The sequence below is a fragment of the Myotis daubentonii genome, chromosome 2 (assembly GCF_963259705.1).
Source record: "Myotis daubentonii chromosome 2, mMyoDau2.1, whole genome shotgun sequence".
NCBI lineage: Eukaryota > Metazoa > Chordata > Mammalia > Chiroptera > Vespertilionidae > Myotis > Myotis daubentonii.
The window spans coordinates 107,273,718-107,294,227 of NC_081841.1; the positions used below are offsets into that span (position 1 = coordinate 107,273,718).

The 20,510-nt window shown below is 44.5% G+C and overlaps 1 protein-coding gene across 17 annotated transcripts in view; it reads right to left on the reverse strand.

Annotated features, from left to right (window-relative positions):
• Positions 1-20,510, reverse strand: part of ZMYM2 (zinc finger MYM-type containing 2) — a 169,763-nt gene that overhangs the window by 118,981 nt on the left and 30,272 nt on the right. For 13 of the 17 annotated variants that reach the window (XR_009451299.1, XM_059684125.1, XM_059684118.1 and 10 more), the window contains one exon: positions 91-222. The exons of the other annotated variants lie outside the window; for them this stretch is intronic. Coding sequence is in view for 10 of the 13 variants with exons in the window: in XM_059684118.1 (XP_059540101.1) it covers positions 91-222 (132 nt within the window). In the remaining 3 variants the exon portion in view is untranslated. The remainder of the gene's footprint in view (positions 1-90; positions 223-20,510) is intronic. 17 annotated transcript variants of the gene reach the window in all.

A 20,510-nucleotide genomic window follows, 5' to 3' on the forward strand; every position in this document is an offset into this window, starting at 1 on the left:
TGATTTTTATCCTCCCAGACTCCCATGTAGCTGTATGATTAAACCCTTGTAAGAATCTGACATCTTGCCCTAGCCAGTTTGAGCATCCACCTGTGGACTGAAGGGTCCTGGGTTCGATTCTGGTCAAGGGCATATGCGCAGGTGTCAGGCTTGATGGCCAGTGGGGACCGTGCAATCAATGATTCTCCCTCATCAGTGATGTTTCTATCTCTCCCTTCCTCTCTGAAATCAATAAAAACATGTTTTTAAAAAAAATCTGAAATCTATCTTCACCCTATCCTGAAAGCTTAAATCTTTATTTGCCAGGCACTTACTTTTTTTTTTGTCCCCCAAAAAAGTATACACACCTTTTTCTGACAGCTCTAATCCCTAGAGCCTATAAATGTTACCTTATATGAAAAAAAGGGGGTTCTTTGAAAATATGATTAAGGATTTAAAACTAAGATTACCTGGGTGGGCCCTAAATGCAACTATAGGTGCCTTTATCAAAGAAAGTTGGATGGAGAATACAGTATAGGATCAGTGATGGCGAACCTTTTGAGCTTGGCGTGTCAGCATTTTGAAAAACCCTAACTTAACTCTGGTGCCGTGTCACATATAGAAATTTTTTGATATTTGCAACCATAGTAAAACAAAGACTTATATTTTTGATATTAATTTTATATATTTAAATGCCATTTAACAAAGAAAAATCAACCAAAAAAATGAGTTCGCGTATCACCTCTGACACGCGTGTCATAGGTAGGTTTGCCATCACTGGAATAGGTACAAGAGAATACAGTGTGACCATAGAGGTAGATTAGAGGAGACTGGGTGATGCAGCCAAGGAATGCTAGCAGTCACTAGAATGTAGAAGAGGCAAGGAACTCATTCTCCCCCCAAAGCCTCCAGAAGAAATATGGTCTTGCTAACATCTTAATGAGCCCAGGATCACTGATTTCTGACATCTGACTTCCAGACTGTGAGAGAAAAAATTTGTTTTGTTTTGAGTAAACTTGTTTACCCTTAAGTTTGCTGTAATTTGCTACAACTATAGGAAATAAACACAATCCACTTTTTAGGTATATCCTCAAAACAACCCTTGATATAGCTATAAAATTTGTCCCATTTTAAAGTGGCTTCAAGATGCTAACAAACATGCCCAAGCCACACACGTAGAATGCACACCCAGGCATTTATAACTCAATAGTTCAAACTCTTCACCACTCTGCTATATTCAACTAATACTTTCTGAATACCTACTATATATACAGGGCTGTACTGAAGCCAAAGAGACAGCACACAGTTAACAGTAAAGAACCAAGAAAGAAAGAAAATAAGTTCTTGAGCAAATAAATGGAGAGGATAAGGTCATAGGCACAGATGATAGCAGAACTAATCTTGAACATGAATTACCTTAATCTCAGAGACAAAACAGCAAGAAAAAACAAGGGGGAAATAATGACAGGAGAATATAGATTGTATATAATTTTCAGATATGATGGATAGGAATTTGAAGCGGTTTATAAATGCAGCCTCATTTTCATAGAGTAGGTTATCTGATGAGAGGAAACTGGTTGCAGAAGTCTTAAAGCCTGGTCTAAGAGCCCCAATGCCAATTCTTGAACCCTTTGTAATTTTTTCTCGAATAAAGCAACATAGACCACTTTTTATTTTTATTTTTAAATATATTTTATTGATTTTCTACAGAGAGGAAGGGAGAGGGATAGAGAGGTAGAAACATCAATGAGAGAGAAACATCGATCAGCCGCCTCCTGCACACCCCCTACTGGGGATATGCCCGCAACCAAGGTACATGCCCCTGACCGGAACCAAACTTGGGACCCTTCAATCCGCAGGCCGCAGGCCGACGCTCTACCCAATGAGCCAAACCGGCCAGGGCCATAGACCACTTTAAAAAAAAAAAGACTGGGGCCCTAACCGGCTTGGCTCAGTGATAGAGTGTCGGCCTGCAGACTGAAGGGTCCCAGGTTTGATTCCAGTCAAGGGCATGTACCTTGGTAGCGGGCAGATCCCCAGTAGGGGGTGTGCAGGAGGCGGCTGATCAATGTTTCTCTCTCATCAATGTTTCTAACTCTCTATCCTTCTCCCTTCCTCTCTGTAAAAAAAATCAATAAAATATATAAAAAAAATAAAATATAAAAGATTGGGTTAAGAACACTTACCATATATATATATATATATATATATATATATATATATATATATATATGGTCATTTGCTTATGTTGCTATGAAGAGCCTCTGGAAGGATGAAGACAACAATATCACTTTGACTGATGGGACATAGGGATGGAGAAATTCCACACAGTCTAATTTGTTGCATTTTCTCAATTTTTGAACACTTATTTTTTAAAGATAAATTTAATTATTTTAAAAACAGAGTGAGCCCTGGACGGGTGTCTCAGTTGGGAGAAGTGTTGTCCCCTACACCAAAACAAGTTGCAGGTTCAATCCCTGGTCAGGAGTATAGGAGGCAACCAATCAATGTTTCTCACATTGATGTCTATCTTCCCATCTCTCTCGCTCTCTGTCTCTCTCTTTCCAACCCCCTCCCCCATCTCTAAAATCAATAAACATATCCTCAGGAGAGCATTTTAAAAAAAAAAACGGAGTGACAACACAGTGATAAAGAAATAACTACTTTTCTTTGGTGATCAGAGAATATCTCTATGAGAGCAGGTGACATTTACACTGAAATCTGAAATGACAAGAAAGATCCAACTATGGGAAAATTGGAGGAAGAGCATTCCAGCTCCTGCCAAAAAAAGCCTAAAGGGAATGAGGTTGGTAAATTCAAGCAACAGAGCCCAGCCAGTGTGGCTCACTGGTTGAGTGTCAACCTGTGAATCAGATGACAGTAAGATTCCCGGTCAGGACACATACCCGGGTTGTGGGCTTGACTCCCAGTGTGGCACGTACAGGAGGCAGCCGATCAATGCTTCTCTCACATCATTGATGTTTTACTCTCTCTCTCTCCCTTCATCTCTGAAATCAATAAACATATATTTTTAAAAAATCAAAAATCAAGCAACAGAATAAAGGCCAGCGTGGCTGGAACAAGGCAGCAAAGAAAGAATAATATGACATGAAACATAGAAACACAGAGCAACAACTCACCAAGGAAAACAAGTTCATTATTTAATTGCATTCAACAAAGATTTACCAAACACCTAGTATGTGCAAGATACTGTCTTAGGCACTTGGGAAAATCAATAAACCAAACAGGTAAGCATGCCTGCCATCAGAAATCATGACTTCTCTAAAGGTAACAGTCTGGAGTTTGCCGTAACAGGAAGCACTGCAGCATTTATACCAAAAGGCTAACATAATCTCACACATGTTTTTAATAGATCACTCTGAGGGCCACTGGTCCAGGTGAGAGATGATGACAGCTAAAATAAGAGTGGTGATGGAAAATGAAAGAAAATATTAGGGTTAGGGTTTTTTGAAAAGCAGATCTTCCTGACATGAAAAGACCTGCAAACATACTATAGACTGAAAAATAGTCACAGAACACAAAAGTATTACTACAACATTATGTATTCCCCAAAATCCAAATATACTTACACAGTATGTTTTTCCTAAAACATATATATTTATGTGAATTCATAGGGGAAAAAAAAAACCCTAGAAGGATCACATTGTATTAACAGAGTAGTTTGCTGGAAGAGTCAGGAAAGTTTCAACAAGTTGTATTTTAGGTTCCGCACTAATCAACAAAGAATTTCAGGTAGCTTAAGCACCTGAATGAATAATGGGAAAAAGAGAAGATCAGAAAAAGCTGATCAAGCATTGAAATTAAGTAATCACCATTCTCCTGATACAAGAGTGACACAGAATAACTACTTTTCAGACATTAAATAAGGGTATGCCAACTATTTTTATCAAATACTATGTATAGACTGTATCATTTGTCCCAGGTATTTATGGAAAGGCTATAAGCCAAAAAATCAATGTTTACTTTAATGAGCAGTCATTTTTAAGTAACATCATTATTTAATTCTCAAGATATACAATCTTAGTCCCTTTATTTTATATATACCGTGTTACTCTCTCACCATTAATCATCCTGGTTAAATCAGGTTTTAGTATCTAGAGAGCACCATAACCAATTCATTTCAGTATTTAATAGAAAAGGTTTTATTTTATTTTCACTTAACAGTGACAATAACCCTGTTGAGTTAAATAAAATAGATATAAAAGTTTCTCTATAACAAAACAATATGTCAGGCACATTAGTTGAAACTATCCAAACTTCTAAAACAACCTCAGAACTCAAATACAATGTACAAAGCTTGATTCCAAAATCCGTATTCATGCCCTAGCTGGTCTGACTCAGTGGACTGGCCTGCGGACTGAAGGATCCTAGGTTCAATTCCCATCAAGGACATATGCCTGGGTTGCAGGCTCAATCCCCAGTAGGGAGCATGCAAGAGGCAGCTAATCAATGATTCTTTCTCGTCATTGATGTTTCTATCTCTCTTCCTTTCCCCTCCTCTCTGAAATCAATATATATATATTTTTAAATCAGTCTTCGTTCCACTTAGACCAAGCAAAGTGTTGTGTCTGTGTCAGGATGGAAGACATACTAATCACAGAAAATGGCAAAACATACACTTATATCTACTTAAAATAGATAATTCTATTCAAAAACCTGTGCTTTATCCAAAGATCTACAAATTTCCATTCCAAATATTAAGGCATTTTAAGTATATTTTCAAACAATATATTATATACACATTATTCTAAAACTAGTGGCCCAGTGCACGAAATTCATGCACATTAAAAGGGATTAGAGGAAATATTTTAATATTGCTATTTGCCCTTTCTCTATAATAGAAGTGTCAGAGATGAAAGAAAATCAGTAAAATGTATATGAAAATCTTCCTCCTGTCAGAGTCTGGGGCGCACCACGGGACCCAGAGTCAAGTCCCCGCCCATCCACATGCACCTCAAAATCACACAAGACCCAGACCTGGCCAACCCCCCACATTGGGCTAGATCAAGACCAGCTGGTCACACTCTTGTCAAGCCCCACCGGGTGGGGGACACGGCCTGAGATCCCGTCAAGCCCCATGGGGCGGGGTAGGAGGGGCAGAGCCTCAGGTCTCTGCTGATTGCTCGTTAAGGCTCGTTACCGGAACTCGGCCTCCACTGTGAGTGCAGCCATCTTGTGTACCGGAAACCCCCTACTCTGTGGCAGAGTGATGGTCAATTTCCATATTCCCTCTTTGTTGTATAAAATAGCTCCTTAATAAGGCTACTTTAAGGTAAAACAATGCTAAGAGAAACCTTCATAAGATCCTCACTTAACCCCTAGAGTGCCAGGGAACGCAATCGTGCTCCTCCTGTCTTTCGCCAAAAGTGCCGGGAGCACTAATAAAGCTTCAAAATGGCATCCAGTTCTAAGGCTGCTTTTATTAGTGATGATGATATTGCTAAATATGTCAATGTAGTAAAGGTTTCCTTAAGTTTTTGAATATGTAACTTCATTTACTTGTGATTCATAATTTTTTTCCTAAACTGCTGTAAAGTCAGCAAAAATGCCTTGGCAATTTTAGCATAGTTCCTAAAGGATATTGGTTGGCACTCAAGGGTTAATATTAAGCAAACATAACAATTTTTTTAATATGTTTTATTGACTTTTTACAGAGAGGAAGGTAGAGAGATAGATAGTTAGAAACATCAATGAGAGAAAAACATCAATCAGCTGCCTCCTGCACACCCCCTACTGGGGATGTGCCCGCAACCAAGGTACATGCCCTTGACTGGAATCAAACCTGGGACCCTTCAGTCTGCAGGCCGACGCTCTATCCACTGAGCTAAAGCAGTCAGGGCCATAAAAAACTTTTTAACATTACCATTGCAGAAAGTTATGAAAGTATAAATATGCTGAAAAACATCTGCTTCAAAATGTTCATAACTTAAATTATTTAAAATAAAAGTACATTCATCCAAAAGTAACTAACATTAATTTAAATATTATGACCAAATAGCCATATCAGTAAAACATTAAAACTACAAATGGAAGTAAAATCACAAATGGAAGTAAAATCACAAATGGAAGTAAAATTTTTTAAAAACCTATCCTCAAAATCAAGGTGCCCAAGACCACAGCCAGGAAGTGGTATGTGTTACAAGGTATTGAGGCAGCTGAAACTCTTGGAAACCACATGAATGAGTGATGTCCACAATGTCATTTCATAAATAGCCCTTTCTCAGCTCGTGTGGACTCACGTCTATGGCTTTATTCATGAAGTTAACCCATCTCATATTTGGTGTTCCTCTTTTCCTTCTGCCTTCTATTTTCCCCAGAACTACTGTCTTCTTCAAAGAAACTGGCCTTCACATTTTGTGCCCAAAGTAGGAGAGCATCAGTTTTGTCACTTTTGCCTCCACCAACATTTCAAGCATAATTTGCTTTAGAACCCACTGATTCGACTCTCTGACAGTCCAGGGTATCCACAAGCTTTCCTCCAAAACTATATTTCAAATGAGCCAAGTGATTTATAACAAATGAAGTGGTAAGTCATAATTTGAATATTGATAATTACAATGTAATATGTAATTAGGTATTAAACACAAAAGTATATAGCAGCCGAAACCGGTTTGGCTCAGTGGATAGAGCGTCAGCCTGTGGACTGAAAGGTCCCAGGTTCGATTCCGAACACAGGAATGTACCTGGGTTGCGGGCACATCCCCAGTGGGAGATGTGCAGGAGGCGGCTGATCGATGTTTCTCTCTCATCGATGTTTCTAACTATCTCTCTTCCTTCCTCTCTGTAAAAAATCAATAAAATATATTTTTAAAAAAAAAGTATATAGCAAAGCTTTTATTAATTGAAAAAAGACTATAGCCATTCAATAAAGCAGTAACACAAATCAATATTCAAAAAACACATTTTTAAACGAAAGAAATGTCAAATCCAAACTGACTGGCTAGAACTAAGATAGTGGCAAAGTTAAATGCCTGTACTAGCTGCCTCCCATGACCATATAAAAACTGCAACTAAAATACAGAACAATCAGCAAAGAACCAAGATGGAGGCATAGGTAAACACTAATACTTGCTGCCTCTCAAAAACACATCAAAATAACAACTAAAAGGCAGAAGAACTACCAAATAGAACAGTAGTAAAGCTGGCTGAGTGGAAGTTCTACAACTAGAGGTAAAGAAGAAAGCGCATTGAGACTGGTAGGAGGTACGAAGGTGCAGAAAGTGCTGGCACCTGGATGCTCTTTTAATCGGGAGGGAGATCCAAGCTCCCTCATGCTCTGTACTCCAGTTCCGGGTGAGACTCTGGGTACCCAGACACACACTCGGAGAAACTGGACTGTCTGACATCGATCGGGACAGGAATGCGAGGGTGGCTTTCTCTCAGAGGTGCTTGCAGCGATCATTGCTCCTGCACGGGTGCGCAGGACGTGGAGACCCAGGGACCTCTCCAGTGCAGGGCTGACTGACAGCCATTGCTGTTTGCTCCACCCTGGTGATTCCCTGAAACCCTGCCCCACCAAATTTACAACCCCACCCAAGCTGTGTTTGTCGGCTTTTTAAAAATAAAAGTACATTCATCCAAATGAATGGCCTATCCTATCTCTGCTAAAACCTGTCGAACTACAGCTGGGTCAGAGAGCCCCAGAGCTTCCAAAAGAAGGCCAAGGCCAGGAGCAGCAGCCTGTGTTACTTCACAACTGGTCCTCGTCTGGGCACTTCCAAACCCCATACAAAGAGGAGGAATCTGCAGATGTCTCTGTAGCTCCTGCTGGGCGGCCCCAGACAGTGGCTGACCTTGCACCTCCTTGGAGATCCAAGAACCAGTGTACCCAGTGGTCACTGTGAGACCATACCAGATTACAACTCTTCACATCCATAAGAGACACACTCAAGGGGCAGACTCAGTGAGCACCAAAGCCCCACTCAAACAAGTCCTGCCACATAAGGTGTCTCCTGTGCAACAAATCTTACAGTGTAGAGAAAGCTGGTCATCACAGCCAATTGGCCGAGAGGTCAATTCGCAGTGATACCAACAGCAATCAAGGGTTAACTACAACAAGGCTGTGCAAACAACCCACAAAGGGGTGCACCAAGAGCATCCACCTCAAGTGACTGGGGAGGCTGAGCCACTGGGCCCTATAGGACACCTAGCAGACAAGGCCACTCTATCAACTGAAAGAGACTTAGCAGCTACCCAGTACATAGAAACAAACACAGGGAAGCAGCCAAAATGTGGAGACAAAGAAACAAGTCACAAAGGAAAGAAATGGATGAAAGCAAAATACTAGATATAAAGTTCAAAATCACGGTTATAAGGTTACTCAAGAATCTTCTAGAAACCTCTAAGAAATTTAGTGAGACCCTCAAAGATATGAAAAAAAGGACCAATCAGAAAATGAGCATACACTGACTGAAATGAATAATAATATACAGAGATCCAACAGCAGACTAGGGGATCCCAAAAATTAAGGGAAATATTTGAAATATGAAAAAGCAAAAAACACCCAACCAGAAGAGCAAAAAGAAAAAAGAATCCAAAAATATGAAGATAGTGTAAGGAGCCTCTGGGACAACTTCAAGCGTACCAACAACCGAATTATAGGGTTGCCAGAAGAAGAGAGAGAGCAAGATATTGAAAACCTATTTGAAGAAATAATGACAGAAAACTTCCCCTACCCAATGAAAGAAATAGACTTACAAGTCCAGGAAGCGCACAGAACCCCAAACGAGAGGAATACAAAGAGGACCATGCAAGACACATCATAATTAAAATGCCAAGGGCAAAAGACAAAGAGAGAATCTTAAAAGCAGCAAGAGAAAAACAGCAAGTTACCTACACGGGAATACCCATACGACTGTCATCAGATTTCTCAACAGAAACTATGCAGGCCAGAAGGGAGTGGCAAAAAATATTCAAAGTGATGAATAGCAAGAACCAAGATTACTCTGCCCAGCAAAGAAAGCTATCATTCAGAATTGAAGGTCAGATAAAGAGCTTCACAGACAAAAAATGGCTAAAGGAGTTCATCACCACCAAACCAGTATTACATGAAATGCTGAAGGGTATTCTCTAAGAAGACGAAAAAATTATGAACAACGAAGTGACAACAAATACATATCTATCAATAAGTGAACCTAAATATGAAATGAATAAAATACCTGATGAACAGAACAGACTGGTGAATGTAATAGAATCAGGGTCATGGACAGGGAGCAGACTGACAATTCTCAGGGGAAGGTGTTGTGGGCGTGCATAAAAAGATTGGACAAAGAGCTTACACCTATGGACGAGGTTAGTGGAGTGGGGGGAGGCCTGGAGTGGGCTGGGAACCGGGTGGAGGGGAGCTATGGGGAGAAAATAGAGAAACATCTGTAATAATCTGAACAATAAAGATTTAAAAAAATAAATAAAATAAAAAACAATCATCATTCAGAACAGCTGAAATCGAGCTGAAATGAAGTCCTACGACTAGAGAAGTAAAGTAGAAAGTACCCTGAGACTGGTAGTACGGGCAGAGGTGCCGAACGGCTGGCCCGACACCCATGTGTGCTGGGTTTTTTTATGGGAAGAGGCATCGTCTTTGCAGAGATGCGCGTGAGAAACAAGTGATCCCAGCCCCACACCAGACGCCCTGCCAAGGATTCCAGAGATAGGAAGAGAAATCCCCATAACTATGGGCTGTAAAAAACCCCCGGGGATTGTTGCTGAGAACAACAGAGACCACTAGAGACCCAGGTGTTCCTTTTAAAGGGCTAGCACACAAGCGCAGACTCCATTTCACTGAGATCCAGCACCAGGCGGAATTAGGGGACCCAGACACATAAAGGGAGGAACTAGATTATCTGGCATCAAGACAGGAACTCGGGGGTAGCTTTCTACCAGATGAGGGTGCTTGCAGAGATAATTGTTCCTATGCTGGTACTTCCCACATCGCAGAGAAGACTGGCAGCAATAACTGAGTCTCCATCAACCTGGAGCACACAGTTTGTTCCGGCCTGGGGATTCCCTGAGACCTGGCCGCATCCAATCTGCAGCCCCACACAAGCTGTTGCAGCATTTTCCAGGACACATAGCAGCTCTACCCAATACATAGAAACAAGCACAGGGAAGCAGTCAAAATGCGGAGACAAAGAAACATGTCACAAATGAAAGAAATAAAAGCAAGCAAACTACTGGATACAGAGTTCAAAACCACGGTTATAAGGTAACTGAAGATCTTAATGAGACCTTCAAGTATCTTAATGAGAAAGTCAAAGACATAAAAGAGGACCAGTCAGAAATTAAGCACACAATAACTGAAATAAAGAATAATTTATATGAGTTCAACAACAGAATAGAGGATTCCAAGAATCAAATCAATTATTTGGAATTAAAGAAGCAAGAAACACCCAATCAGAAGACCAAAAGAAGAAAAGAATCCAAAAATATGAAGATAGTACCCTATCTAATAAAAGTGAAACAACATGGTAATTAGCCATACCTCCGCTACCCTTCCCATTGGCTAATCAGGGTGATATGCAAATTAACTGCCAGCCAAGATGGCGGCTGGCAGCCAGGCAGCTTTAAGCGAACTGGAAGCCTGCTTGCTTCACTGATGGAGGAAGCTAACGTTCCCCGCCTGCCGCTGCCGGACTCTAAGCTTGCAGTTTGAAACATTGTTACAAATATAGAAGCTAAAAACAAAACCCCAGAAACCTGCTTTCAGTCAGCCGGATCTCAGAGCTGGAGTTGAAACAGTGTTTCGATTATAGAACCCAAACAAACCAGATACCTGCTTTCAGCAGCCAAGGCCTCGGAGCTGGACCCAAGCCTCAGAGCTAAACCTGGCACAGAATTTAAAAAAAAGAAAAAACGGAGCGGTTGGGAGCTTCAGTCACCCGCCAGCCTGAAAACAGCCCTCAGCCCCTCACCCAGACAGTCTAGGCACCCCAGTGCGGACCCCCACCCTGATCCAGGGCACCCTTCACGGCAAACCAGCTGGGCCCCACCCATGCACCGGGCATCTATCTATCCTATATAGTAAAAGGGTAATATGCCTCCCAGCACCGGGATCAGCGGAGCCGTGAGGCCTCCTGGCACCGGGATCAGCGTAACAGGGGGCAGCGTCCAAACCCCCTGATCGCCGTGTGGCTCTCTGTGTGATAGGGGGTAGGGCAACAACCTCCCTATCCTCCCTGCTCTGTTCGTGACAGGGGAAGGCGCCCCAAAACCCTGATCAGCCCTGCTCCGTACCTGATGTGGGGAGCTCCCCAAAACCCTGATCGCCCTGCGACTCTGTGTGTGACAGAGTGCGGCGCCCCAACCGCCCCCCACGGGCCCTGCTCTGTGTGTGACGGGGTAGAGCCATAACTTCCCCATCGGCCCTGCCCTGAGTTTGACAGGGTGTGGCGCCGCAACCCCGATCCGCCCTGCTCTGTGTGTGACAGGGGGCGGTGCCCCAACTCCCCTATCGGCCCTACTGTGTGAGTGACAGGGGGGAGCTCCGCAACCCCCTAATCGGCCCTGCTCTGTGCGTGAGAGGGGGGAGCTCCCCAACCCCCAGATCGACCCTGCTCTGTGCATGACAGGGTACGGAGACCCAAACCCCTGATGGGCCCTGCTCTGTGACAGGGGGCAGCAACCCAACCCCCTGATTGGCCCTGCTCTGTGCATGACAGGGGATGGTGCCGCAACCTCCCCATCGACCCTGCCTTGAATGTGACAGGGGGCGGTGCCCCACCCCCCCAATCGGCACTGCCCTGAGCGTGACTGAGGGTGGCATCGCAACCTCCCAATCCGCCCTGCTCTGTGCATGACAGGGGGCGCTGCCACAACTCCCCAATCGGCCCTGCTCTAAGCCCGACCAGGGGCTGCACCTAGGGATTGGGACTGCCCTCTGCCACCCGGGAGCAGGCCTAAGCCAGCAGGTCGTTATCTCCTGAGGGGTCCCAGACTGGGAGAGGGCACAGGCCAGGCTGAGGGGACCCCCCCCTCCCCACCCAAGTGCACAAATTTTTGTGCACCGGGCCTCTAGTAAGGTATAAGGAGCCACTGACACAACGTTAAACGTACCTACATTCACATTATGGGGCTGCCAGAATAAGCGAGAGCAGAAGATATTGAAAACCTATTTGAAGAAATAATGAGAGCCCTAGCTAGTTTGGCTTAGTAGCTAGAACATCAGCATCCGGATGAAGGGTCCCAGGTAAGATTCCAGTCAAGGGCACGTGCCTGGGTTGCAGGCTCAATATCTAGTAGGGGGCATGCAGGAGGCAGCCAATCAATGATTCTCTCTCATCACTGATATTTCTATCTCTCTCCCTCTCCCTTCCTCTCTGAAATCAATAAAAAATATTTTTTTAAAAAAATACCATGCTAGAGAAACCAAAGTGGCGGCATAGGTTAACGCTGGAGATTGCTGCCTCAAACAACCACTTCAAAAAACAACTAAAAGACGGAACGGACATCATCCAGAACCACAGGAAGGCTGGCTGAGTGGAAATTCTACAACTAGGAGGAAAGAGAATATCATACCCAGACTCAGAGGAGGCGCAGTGCTGAAGTGAAATACTAAGGTGCGGAGTGCACGCACAGCAGGCTGGCGGCGGAGGGCGCGGTTGTTGTTTTCAATCGGGAGGGAGTTTCAGACTCTGAGTTCCAGATCCGGCGAAGTCTCTAGGGACCCAGACTCAAACGGGAGAAGCGGGACTGTCTGGCTTCGGTAAGAACTCGAAGGCAGCTTTCTCTCCGAGGTTTGCAGCAGTTGCTGGGACTCTGTGAGGCAGAGCCCCTAGGGACGGAACTGAGAGCAGCCATAACTGCTCCCTCCTGCTCGCCCTGTAGATCCCCGGAGACCCGCCCCGCCCAAGCCCTGCACAGAGCCATTTGCCGGATAGCCTCAGGCAAACGCTAGATTAGCACCGCCCTAGAGATCCAGCACAGAAGCTCTCCCACTGCAGACACAGCAGACTCTCATAGCCAGTTAGCCTGGAGGTCAAATCACCCCCGGTATTGCCGACAACAATCAAGGCTTAACTACAACAAGACTGCGCACAAAGACCACTAGGGGGTGCACCAAGAAAGCATAAAATATGCGGAGACAAAGAAACAGGACAAAACTGTCAATGGAGGATATTGAGTTCAGAACCACACTTTTAAGGTCTCTTAAGAACTGTCTAGAAGCCGCTGATAAATGTAGTGAGATCCTCAAGAAATCTAATGAGACCCTCGATGTTATGATAAAGAACCAACTAGAAATTAAGCATACATGGACTGAAATAATGAATACTATACAGACTCCCAACAGCAGACCAGAGGAGCGCAAGAATCAAGGCAAAGATTTGAAATGCGAAGAAGCAAAAAACACCCAACCGGAAAAGAAAAATGAAAAAAGAATCCGAAAATACGAAGATAGTGTTAAGGAGCCTCTGGGACAGCTTCAAGCGCACCAACATCAGAATTATAGGGGTGCCAGAAGATGAGAGAGAGCAAGATATTGAAAACCTATTTGAAGAAATAATGACAGAAAACTTCGCCCACCTGGTGAAAGAAATAGACCTACAGGTCCAGGAAGCGCAGAGAACCCCAAACAAAAGGAATCCAAAGAGGACCACACCAAGACACATCATAATTAAAATGCCAAGAGCAAAAGACAAAGAGAGAATCTTAAAAGCAGCAAGAGAAAGAAACTCAGTTACCTACAAGGGAATACCCATACGACTGTCAGCTGATTTCTCAACAGAAACTTTGCAGACCAGAAGGGAATGGCAAGAAATATTCAAAGTGATGAATACCAAGAACCTACAACCAAGATTACTTTACCCAGCAAAGCTATCATTCAGAATTGAAGGTCAGATAAAGAGCTTCACAGATAAGGAAAAGCTAAAGGAGTTCATCACCACAAAACCAAAATTATATGAAATGCTGAAAGGTATCCTTTAAGAAGAGGAAGAAGAAGAAAAAGGTAAAGATACAAATTATGAACAACAAACATGCATCTATCAACAAGTGAATCTAAGAATCAAGTGAATAAATAATCTGGTGATCATAATAGAATCAGGGACATAGAAAGGGAATGGACTGACTATTCTTGGGGGGGAAAGGGGAGTGGGAGATGCGGGAAGAGACTAGACAAATATCGTGCACCTATGGATGAGGACAGTGGGTGGGGAGTGAGGGCGGAGGGTGGGGCAGGAACTGGGAGGAGGGGAGTTATGGGGGGAAAAAAGAGGAACAAATGTAATAATCTGAACAATAAAGATTTAATTAAAAAAAATATACCATGCTATTTGCAAGATGTTGCATTAACGCAGTGGTTCTCAACCTTCCTAATACCGCGATCCTTTAATACAGTTCCTCATGTTGTGGTGACCCCCAACCATAAAATTGTTTTGGTTGCTACTTCATAACTGTAATTTTGCTACTATTAGGAATCGTAATGTAAATATCTGATATGCAGGATGCATTTAGGCGACCCCTGTGAAAAGGTCGTTTGACCCCCAAAGGGGTCGCGACCCACAGGTTGAGAACCACTGCATTAACCTATAAAAATAATATACTAATAATAGAGGAATATGCAAATTGTCCAGGACGTCATCACAATAACAGTAATGACTAAACAGAACAGCAGGCTGCATGGGGCAACCAGGCCGGCAGGGGGGTTAGTGAGAGACAACCAAACGACTGAACAGCAGGCTACATGGAGGGACCAGGTTGGCAGGGGGTTAGTGAGGGACGACCGAACAAATGAACAGCAGGCTGCGTGAGGCGACTAGGATGGCAGGGGGGCAAATGGTGGGTGACCAGGCCAGCAGGGGGCAGTTAGTGGGCAAACAGGTTGGCAGGGGGGCAGTTGTGGGGTGACCAGGCCAGTGAGGGGGGGCGCAGTTAGAGGCAACCAGGCTGGCAGAGGGGGACAGTAAGGGCAACCAGGCCAGTGGGGGGGGGAGGTCCATTAGGGACGACCAGGCCGGCAGAGGGGGGCAGTTGTGGGCAACCAGGCCGGTAGGGTGTGGGAAGAAGTTGGGGGCGACCAGGCCAGCAGGGAGGGGCAGTTAGGAGCAATCAAGCCAACAGGCAGGGGTGGTTAGGGGTGATCAGGCTGGAGGGGGGGCAGTTAGGGGCAATCAGGCAGGCAGGCAGGCAGATGAGCAGTTAGAAGCCAGCGGTCCCAGATTGTGAGAGGGATGTCGAAATGCCGGGCCTAAACCAGCATTTGGATATCCCCCAAGGGGTCCTGGATTGGAGAGGGTGCTGGCTGGGCTGAGGGGACCCACCCTGTGCATGAATTTCGTGCACCGGGCCTCTAGTCTATATGTATAAAAGCCTAAGCGAACGTCCAACCCTTCAACTATCTGAACGGTAGTTATGATGCACACTGACCACCAGGGGGCAGACTCTCTACACAGCAGCTGCCAAGCTGCGGTGACTTGGCAGCTGCAGTTCTTGGGTGATGCACCCAGAACCAGAGAGGAGAGAGCTCAATTCTGGGGTGCGTCACTCGAGAACCGCCCTCTCACAATCCGGGACCCCTCAGGTGATGTCAGAGAGCCAGTTCAGCCCAATTCCCGCAGGCCAGGCAAAGGGACCCCACCGGTGCATGAATCCATGCACTGGGCCTCTGGTAGTAATAATAATAATAATAATAATAATAATAATAATAACAGAAAACTTTCCCTATCTGGTGAAAGAAACAGGCAAGTCCAGAAAGCAGAGAATCTCAAACTGGAGGAACCAGAAGAGGTCTGCACCAAGACATATTATAATTACAATGCCAAAGAGTAAAGACAAAAAGAGTATCTTAAAAGCAGCAAGAGAAAAGCAGTTAGTTACCTACAAGGGAGTGCCCATACGACTCTCAGCTGATTTCTCAACAGAAACTTTGCAGGCCATAAGGGAGTGGAAAGAAATATTCAAAGTAATGAACAGCAAGAACCTACAACCAAGATTACAACTACTGAGAAAAGGTCTCATTTAGAATTCAGGGTAAGATAAAGTGCTTCACAGACATGAAAAGGCGAAAGGAGTTAATCAGCACCAAACCAGCATTACATGAAATCTTCGAAGGTACTCTTGAGGAAGAGGAAGAGGAAGAGGAAGAGGAAGAGGAAGAGGAAGAGGAGGGAAGAAGAAGAAAGAAGAAAGACGAAGAGGAACTAAAATTTGAAGAATAAACTGACAACAAATACATATCAACAGTTGAATCTAAAAATCAAAATAAACGACCAAGAAATTTAATGAACAAAACAAATTGATGAATAAAATAAAATCAGAAGCATGGAAGCATGGAACAGACTCACAAATCTGAAGGAAGGCAGGGGGTGAGGGGAGAGCAGGAATAGATTAACCGAAAATCTTACCTATGGACACAGATAGCAGGGTGGTGAAGGTGCAGGGCAGGAAACTGGATGGGGGAGGGAAGGTGGCGGGGGTCGGGGGGAAGGGGAGGTGGATCTCTAATACTCTCAATAATAAAGATTTTTTTAAAATAACCTGACTCGCTAATCAGGGATTTAAAAACAAATGAAGCATCATCTAGCACAGGTCATCAGGGAGACTGTGCCACTAAGCCCCACAAGGCATCTACTACATATGGCCATCCTACCAGGATTGGGAGATATAGCAGATCTATCTAATACACAGAAACAAATACAGAGAGGCAGCCAAAATAGGGAGAAAAGAAACATGACACAAATGAGACAAACATAAAAGATCCGAAGAAAAAGAACTAAATGAAATGGAGGCAAGTAATCTACCAGGTAAAGAATTCAAAACAATGGTTATAAGGATTCTCCAGGAACTTTAGAGAAGAATGCTTGAACTCAGTGATAATTTAAACAAAGAAATAATAAGTATAAAAAATAACCAAGATCCCTAGCTGGTTTGGCTCAGTGGATGGAGCATTGGCCAACAGACAAAAGTTTCCTGGGTTTGATTGAGGTCAAGGGAGCATACAGTAGGCAACCAACCGATGTATCTCTCTCACATCAAAGTTTCTCTCTCTGTCTCTCCCCCTCCCTTCCACTCTCTCTAAAATTCAATGGAAAAATATCCTCAAGTGGGAATTAACAAAAAATCTAATCTAATAAAAGAGAAACATGGTAGTTGGTGTACGACCGCTTCCCTTGCCATTGGCTAATCAGGGCAATATGCAAATTAACTGTCAGCCAAGATGGCAGCCGGCAGCCAGGCAGCTTGAAACTAACATGAGGCTTGCTTACTTCAGTGACGGAGGACTCCAACGTTCCCCGCCTGCCGCTGCAGGCCTCTGAGCCTGCAGTTTGAAACATTTTAACATTAACAAATATAGAAGCTAAAAAAAAAAACCCCAGAAACCAGCTTTCAGCGAGCTGGGATCTCAGAGCTGGAGTCAGAGCTGGAGTTATACATTGTTTCGATTACCTACTTTCAGCATCAGAGGCCTAAGAGCTGGAGCCTCAGAGCTAAAGCTGGCCCAGAATTTAAAAAAAAGAAAAAAAGGAGCGGTTGGGAGCTTCTGTCACCCGCCAGCCTGAAAACAGCCCTCAGCCCCTCACCAAGACTGGCCAGGCACCCCAGTGGGGACCCCCACCCTGAAGGGTGTGTGACCAGCTGCAAACAGCCATCATCCCCTCACCCAGGCTGGCCAGGCACCCCAGTGGGGACCCCCACCCTGATCCAGGAAACCCTTCAGGGCAAACCAGCCAGCCCCACCCATGCACCAGGCCTCTATCCTATGTAGTAAAAGGGTAATATGCCTCCAAGCAACGGGATCAGCGTGACAGGGGGCAGCGCCCAAACCCCCTGATCGCCCTGTGGCTGTGTGTGTGCCAGGGGGTGGGGTCACAACCTCCCTATCCTCCCTGCTCTGTTTGTGACAGGGGAAGGTGCTCCAACCTCCTGATCAGCCCTGCTCTGTGCCTGATACGGGGGAGCTCCCCAACCTCTGATCGTCCTGTGGCTGTGTGTGTGACAGGGTGCGGCGCCCCAACCCCCTGATCGGCCCTGCTGTGTGTGTGACAGGTTGCAGCGCCCCAACCCCCCCCACACACACACGGGCCCTGCTCTGTGTGTGACAGGGTAGAGCCATAACCTCCCCATTGGCCCTGCTCTGAGTGTGGGAGTGGCGGCGCCCCAACCCCCTGATCGGCCCTGATCTGTGGGTGATAGAGGGCGGCACCCCAACCCCCTGATCCGCCCTGCTCTGTGTGTGACAGGGGGCGGTGCCCCAACTCCCCTATCGGCCCTACTCTGTGAGTGACAGGGGGAAGCTCCTCAAATCCCTGATGGGCCCTGCTCTGTGCGTGACAGGGGGCGGCGCCCCAACTCCCCAATCGGCCCTGCTCTGAGCCCAACCAGGGGCTGTACCTAGGGATTGGGCCTGCCCTCTGCCACCAGGGAGCAGGCCTAAGCCAGCAGGTCGTTATCTCCCGAGGGGTCCCAGACTGCGAGAGGGCACAAGCCAGGCTGAGGGACCCCCCCCATTCCCCCGAGTGCACAAATTTTTGTGCACCGGGCCTCTAGTATATAGATAACAAAGAAACCATTAAAATGCACCAATGAGAAATAAAGATTATCTAAAACGTTGAATATACAAGAAAGAATCAAAATTATGTTAGGCCTGGCCAGTGTGGTATACTGGTTGTAGCAGTAAATATCAACACAAAGCAGATTATTCTTGTAGATCACACAGGGAGTACAATGAGTAAAGTATTTAACTGCAGCAGTGTTTGACTATATTCTGTGCAGTGAGAGAACCTGAAGTCATTTTCAAGGTTCACCATTTCTTACTTATTTCAGTCGGGTCAAGTTTCTAAGTTTTCTAAATCTCTATTTTCTAGCTAATGAAAAGAAAATAGGATTCTACTAAGTCTCCTATCTACCTACTCCAGGACTTCTATGAGGATCAAATGAGATAAAGCATGGGAAAACACTTCACAGACATTTGGTTAAAGTGTAAAATGTTTGCACCTGGCTATAAAGCAAGTCATGTTACTGGGCTGAAAACACTGCAAGGAGGCTAGTCACCACTAGGAAGAGGAAGCCGGGTGTTGCTACATGACATCATTAAACAGCTCCCACAGCCACCATTTCAAGACTGGGCTGGGCTGTGGGCTGCATTTTGTGCCATGGGGTCTCGGCAGCATCTGCTGCAATTTGGTAGGCTGTCGCTCTGGGGTGGTGGCAAGGCCTATGTCCCACTTGGGGGAAGCAAAGTGTTGCTTTGTGGTGCCAGGTCCGCGGTGCCTTTTCTCTGTTAATGGCCAGTGCGCGTCACAGCAGCTCCTGCGTTGAACACCTTGCCCCTGGTGGTAAGTGCGCGTCATAGCAACCAGTCGGACACAGCATATTAGCCTTTTATATCTATAGTTAAGATGTTTTTATCTCTTCCTCACCTTCCTCTCTGAAATAAAAATATTTTAAAAATTTAGAAATTTTTTGAAGTAGGTTAGATAGCCCTGGCCAGCATAATTCAGTGGTTAGAGCAGCAGTTCTCAACCTGTGGGTCACGGCCACTTTGGAGGTCGAACAACCCTTTCACAGGGGTCGCCTAAGACCATCCTGCATATCAGATATTTACATTACGATTTATAACAGTAGCAACATTACAGTTATGAAGTAGCAATGAAAATAATTTTATAGTTGGGTCACAACATGAGGAACTGTATTTAAAGGGCCAGAAGGTTGAGAACCACTGGGTTAGAGCGTCAACCTGCACACCAAAGGATCAAGGGCACATTCCTGGGTTGCACATTCTATCTCTGGTCCTGGTCAGGGAATGTGCAAAAGACAACCAATAGATGTGTTTCTCTCACATCAATGTTTCTCTCTTTCTCTCCCTCCCTACTTGTCCAACCCTCCTTTCCACTTTTAGAAAATCCATGGATAAAATACCCTCAGGTGAAGATTAAAAAAACAAAAGTAGGTTAGATAAAACAGAGGATTAAATCATGAATTGGAAGACAAGTTAGCAAAATATAGCCAATCAAATCAGAGTAGGAAAAAAAAAAATTTTAAAACATGAGAACAGATTACGGAACCTCTGTGACAACACCAAGTGTAACACCATCCATATCACAAGAGAGACAGAGGGAGAAGAAAGAGAGCAAGAGACTGAGAAACTATTTGAAGGAATAGTGACCCCCTCAACAAAAAGATATAGTAACTGAAAATTTCCCTAAAAATACATACAAATCCAGGAAGCTCAGAGTCTCAAACAAGATAAACCAAAGGAGACACACACAAAGACACATCATAATTAAAATGGCAAAGGTTAAAGACAAAGAGAGAATCTTTTGTTGTTGTTAATCCTCACTTGAGGATATTTTTCCATTAATTTTTGTTTTAGGGAGAGTGGGAAAGGGAAAGACAGAGAGAAACATCAATGTGAGAGAAACATATCTATTGGTTGCCTCCTGCATGAGCCCTGATCAGGGCCTGAGCCAGAGAGGACCTGCAACTAAGTTACATACCCTTGACTGGAATCGAAAACGGGACCCCAGAAAAATTGGCACAAAATACTCAAAGTGATGAAAAACAAGGACTTATAAACA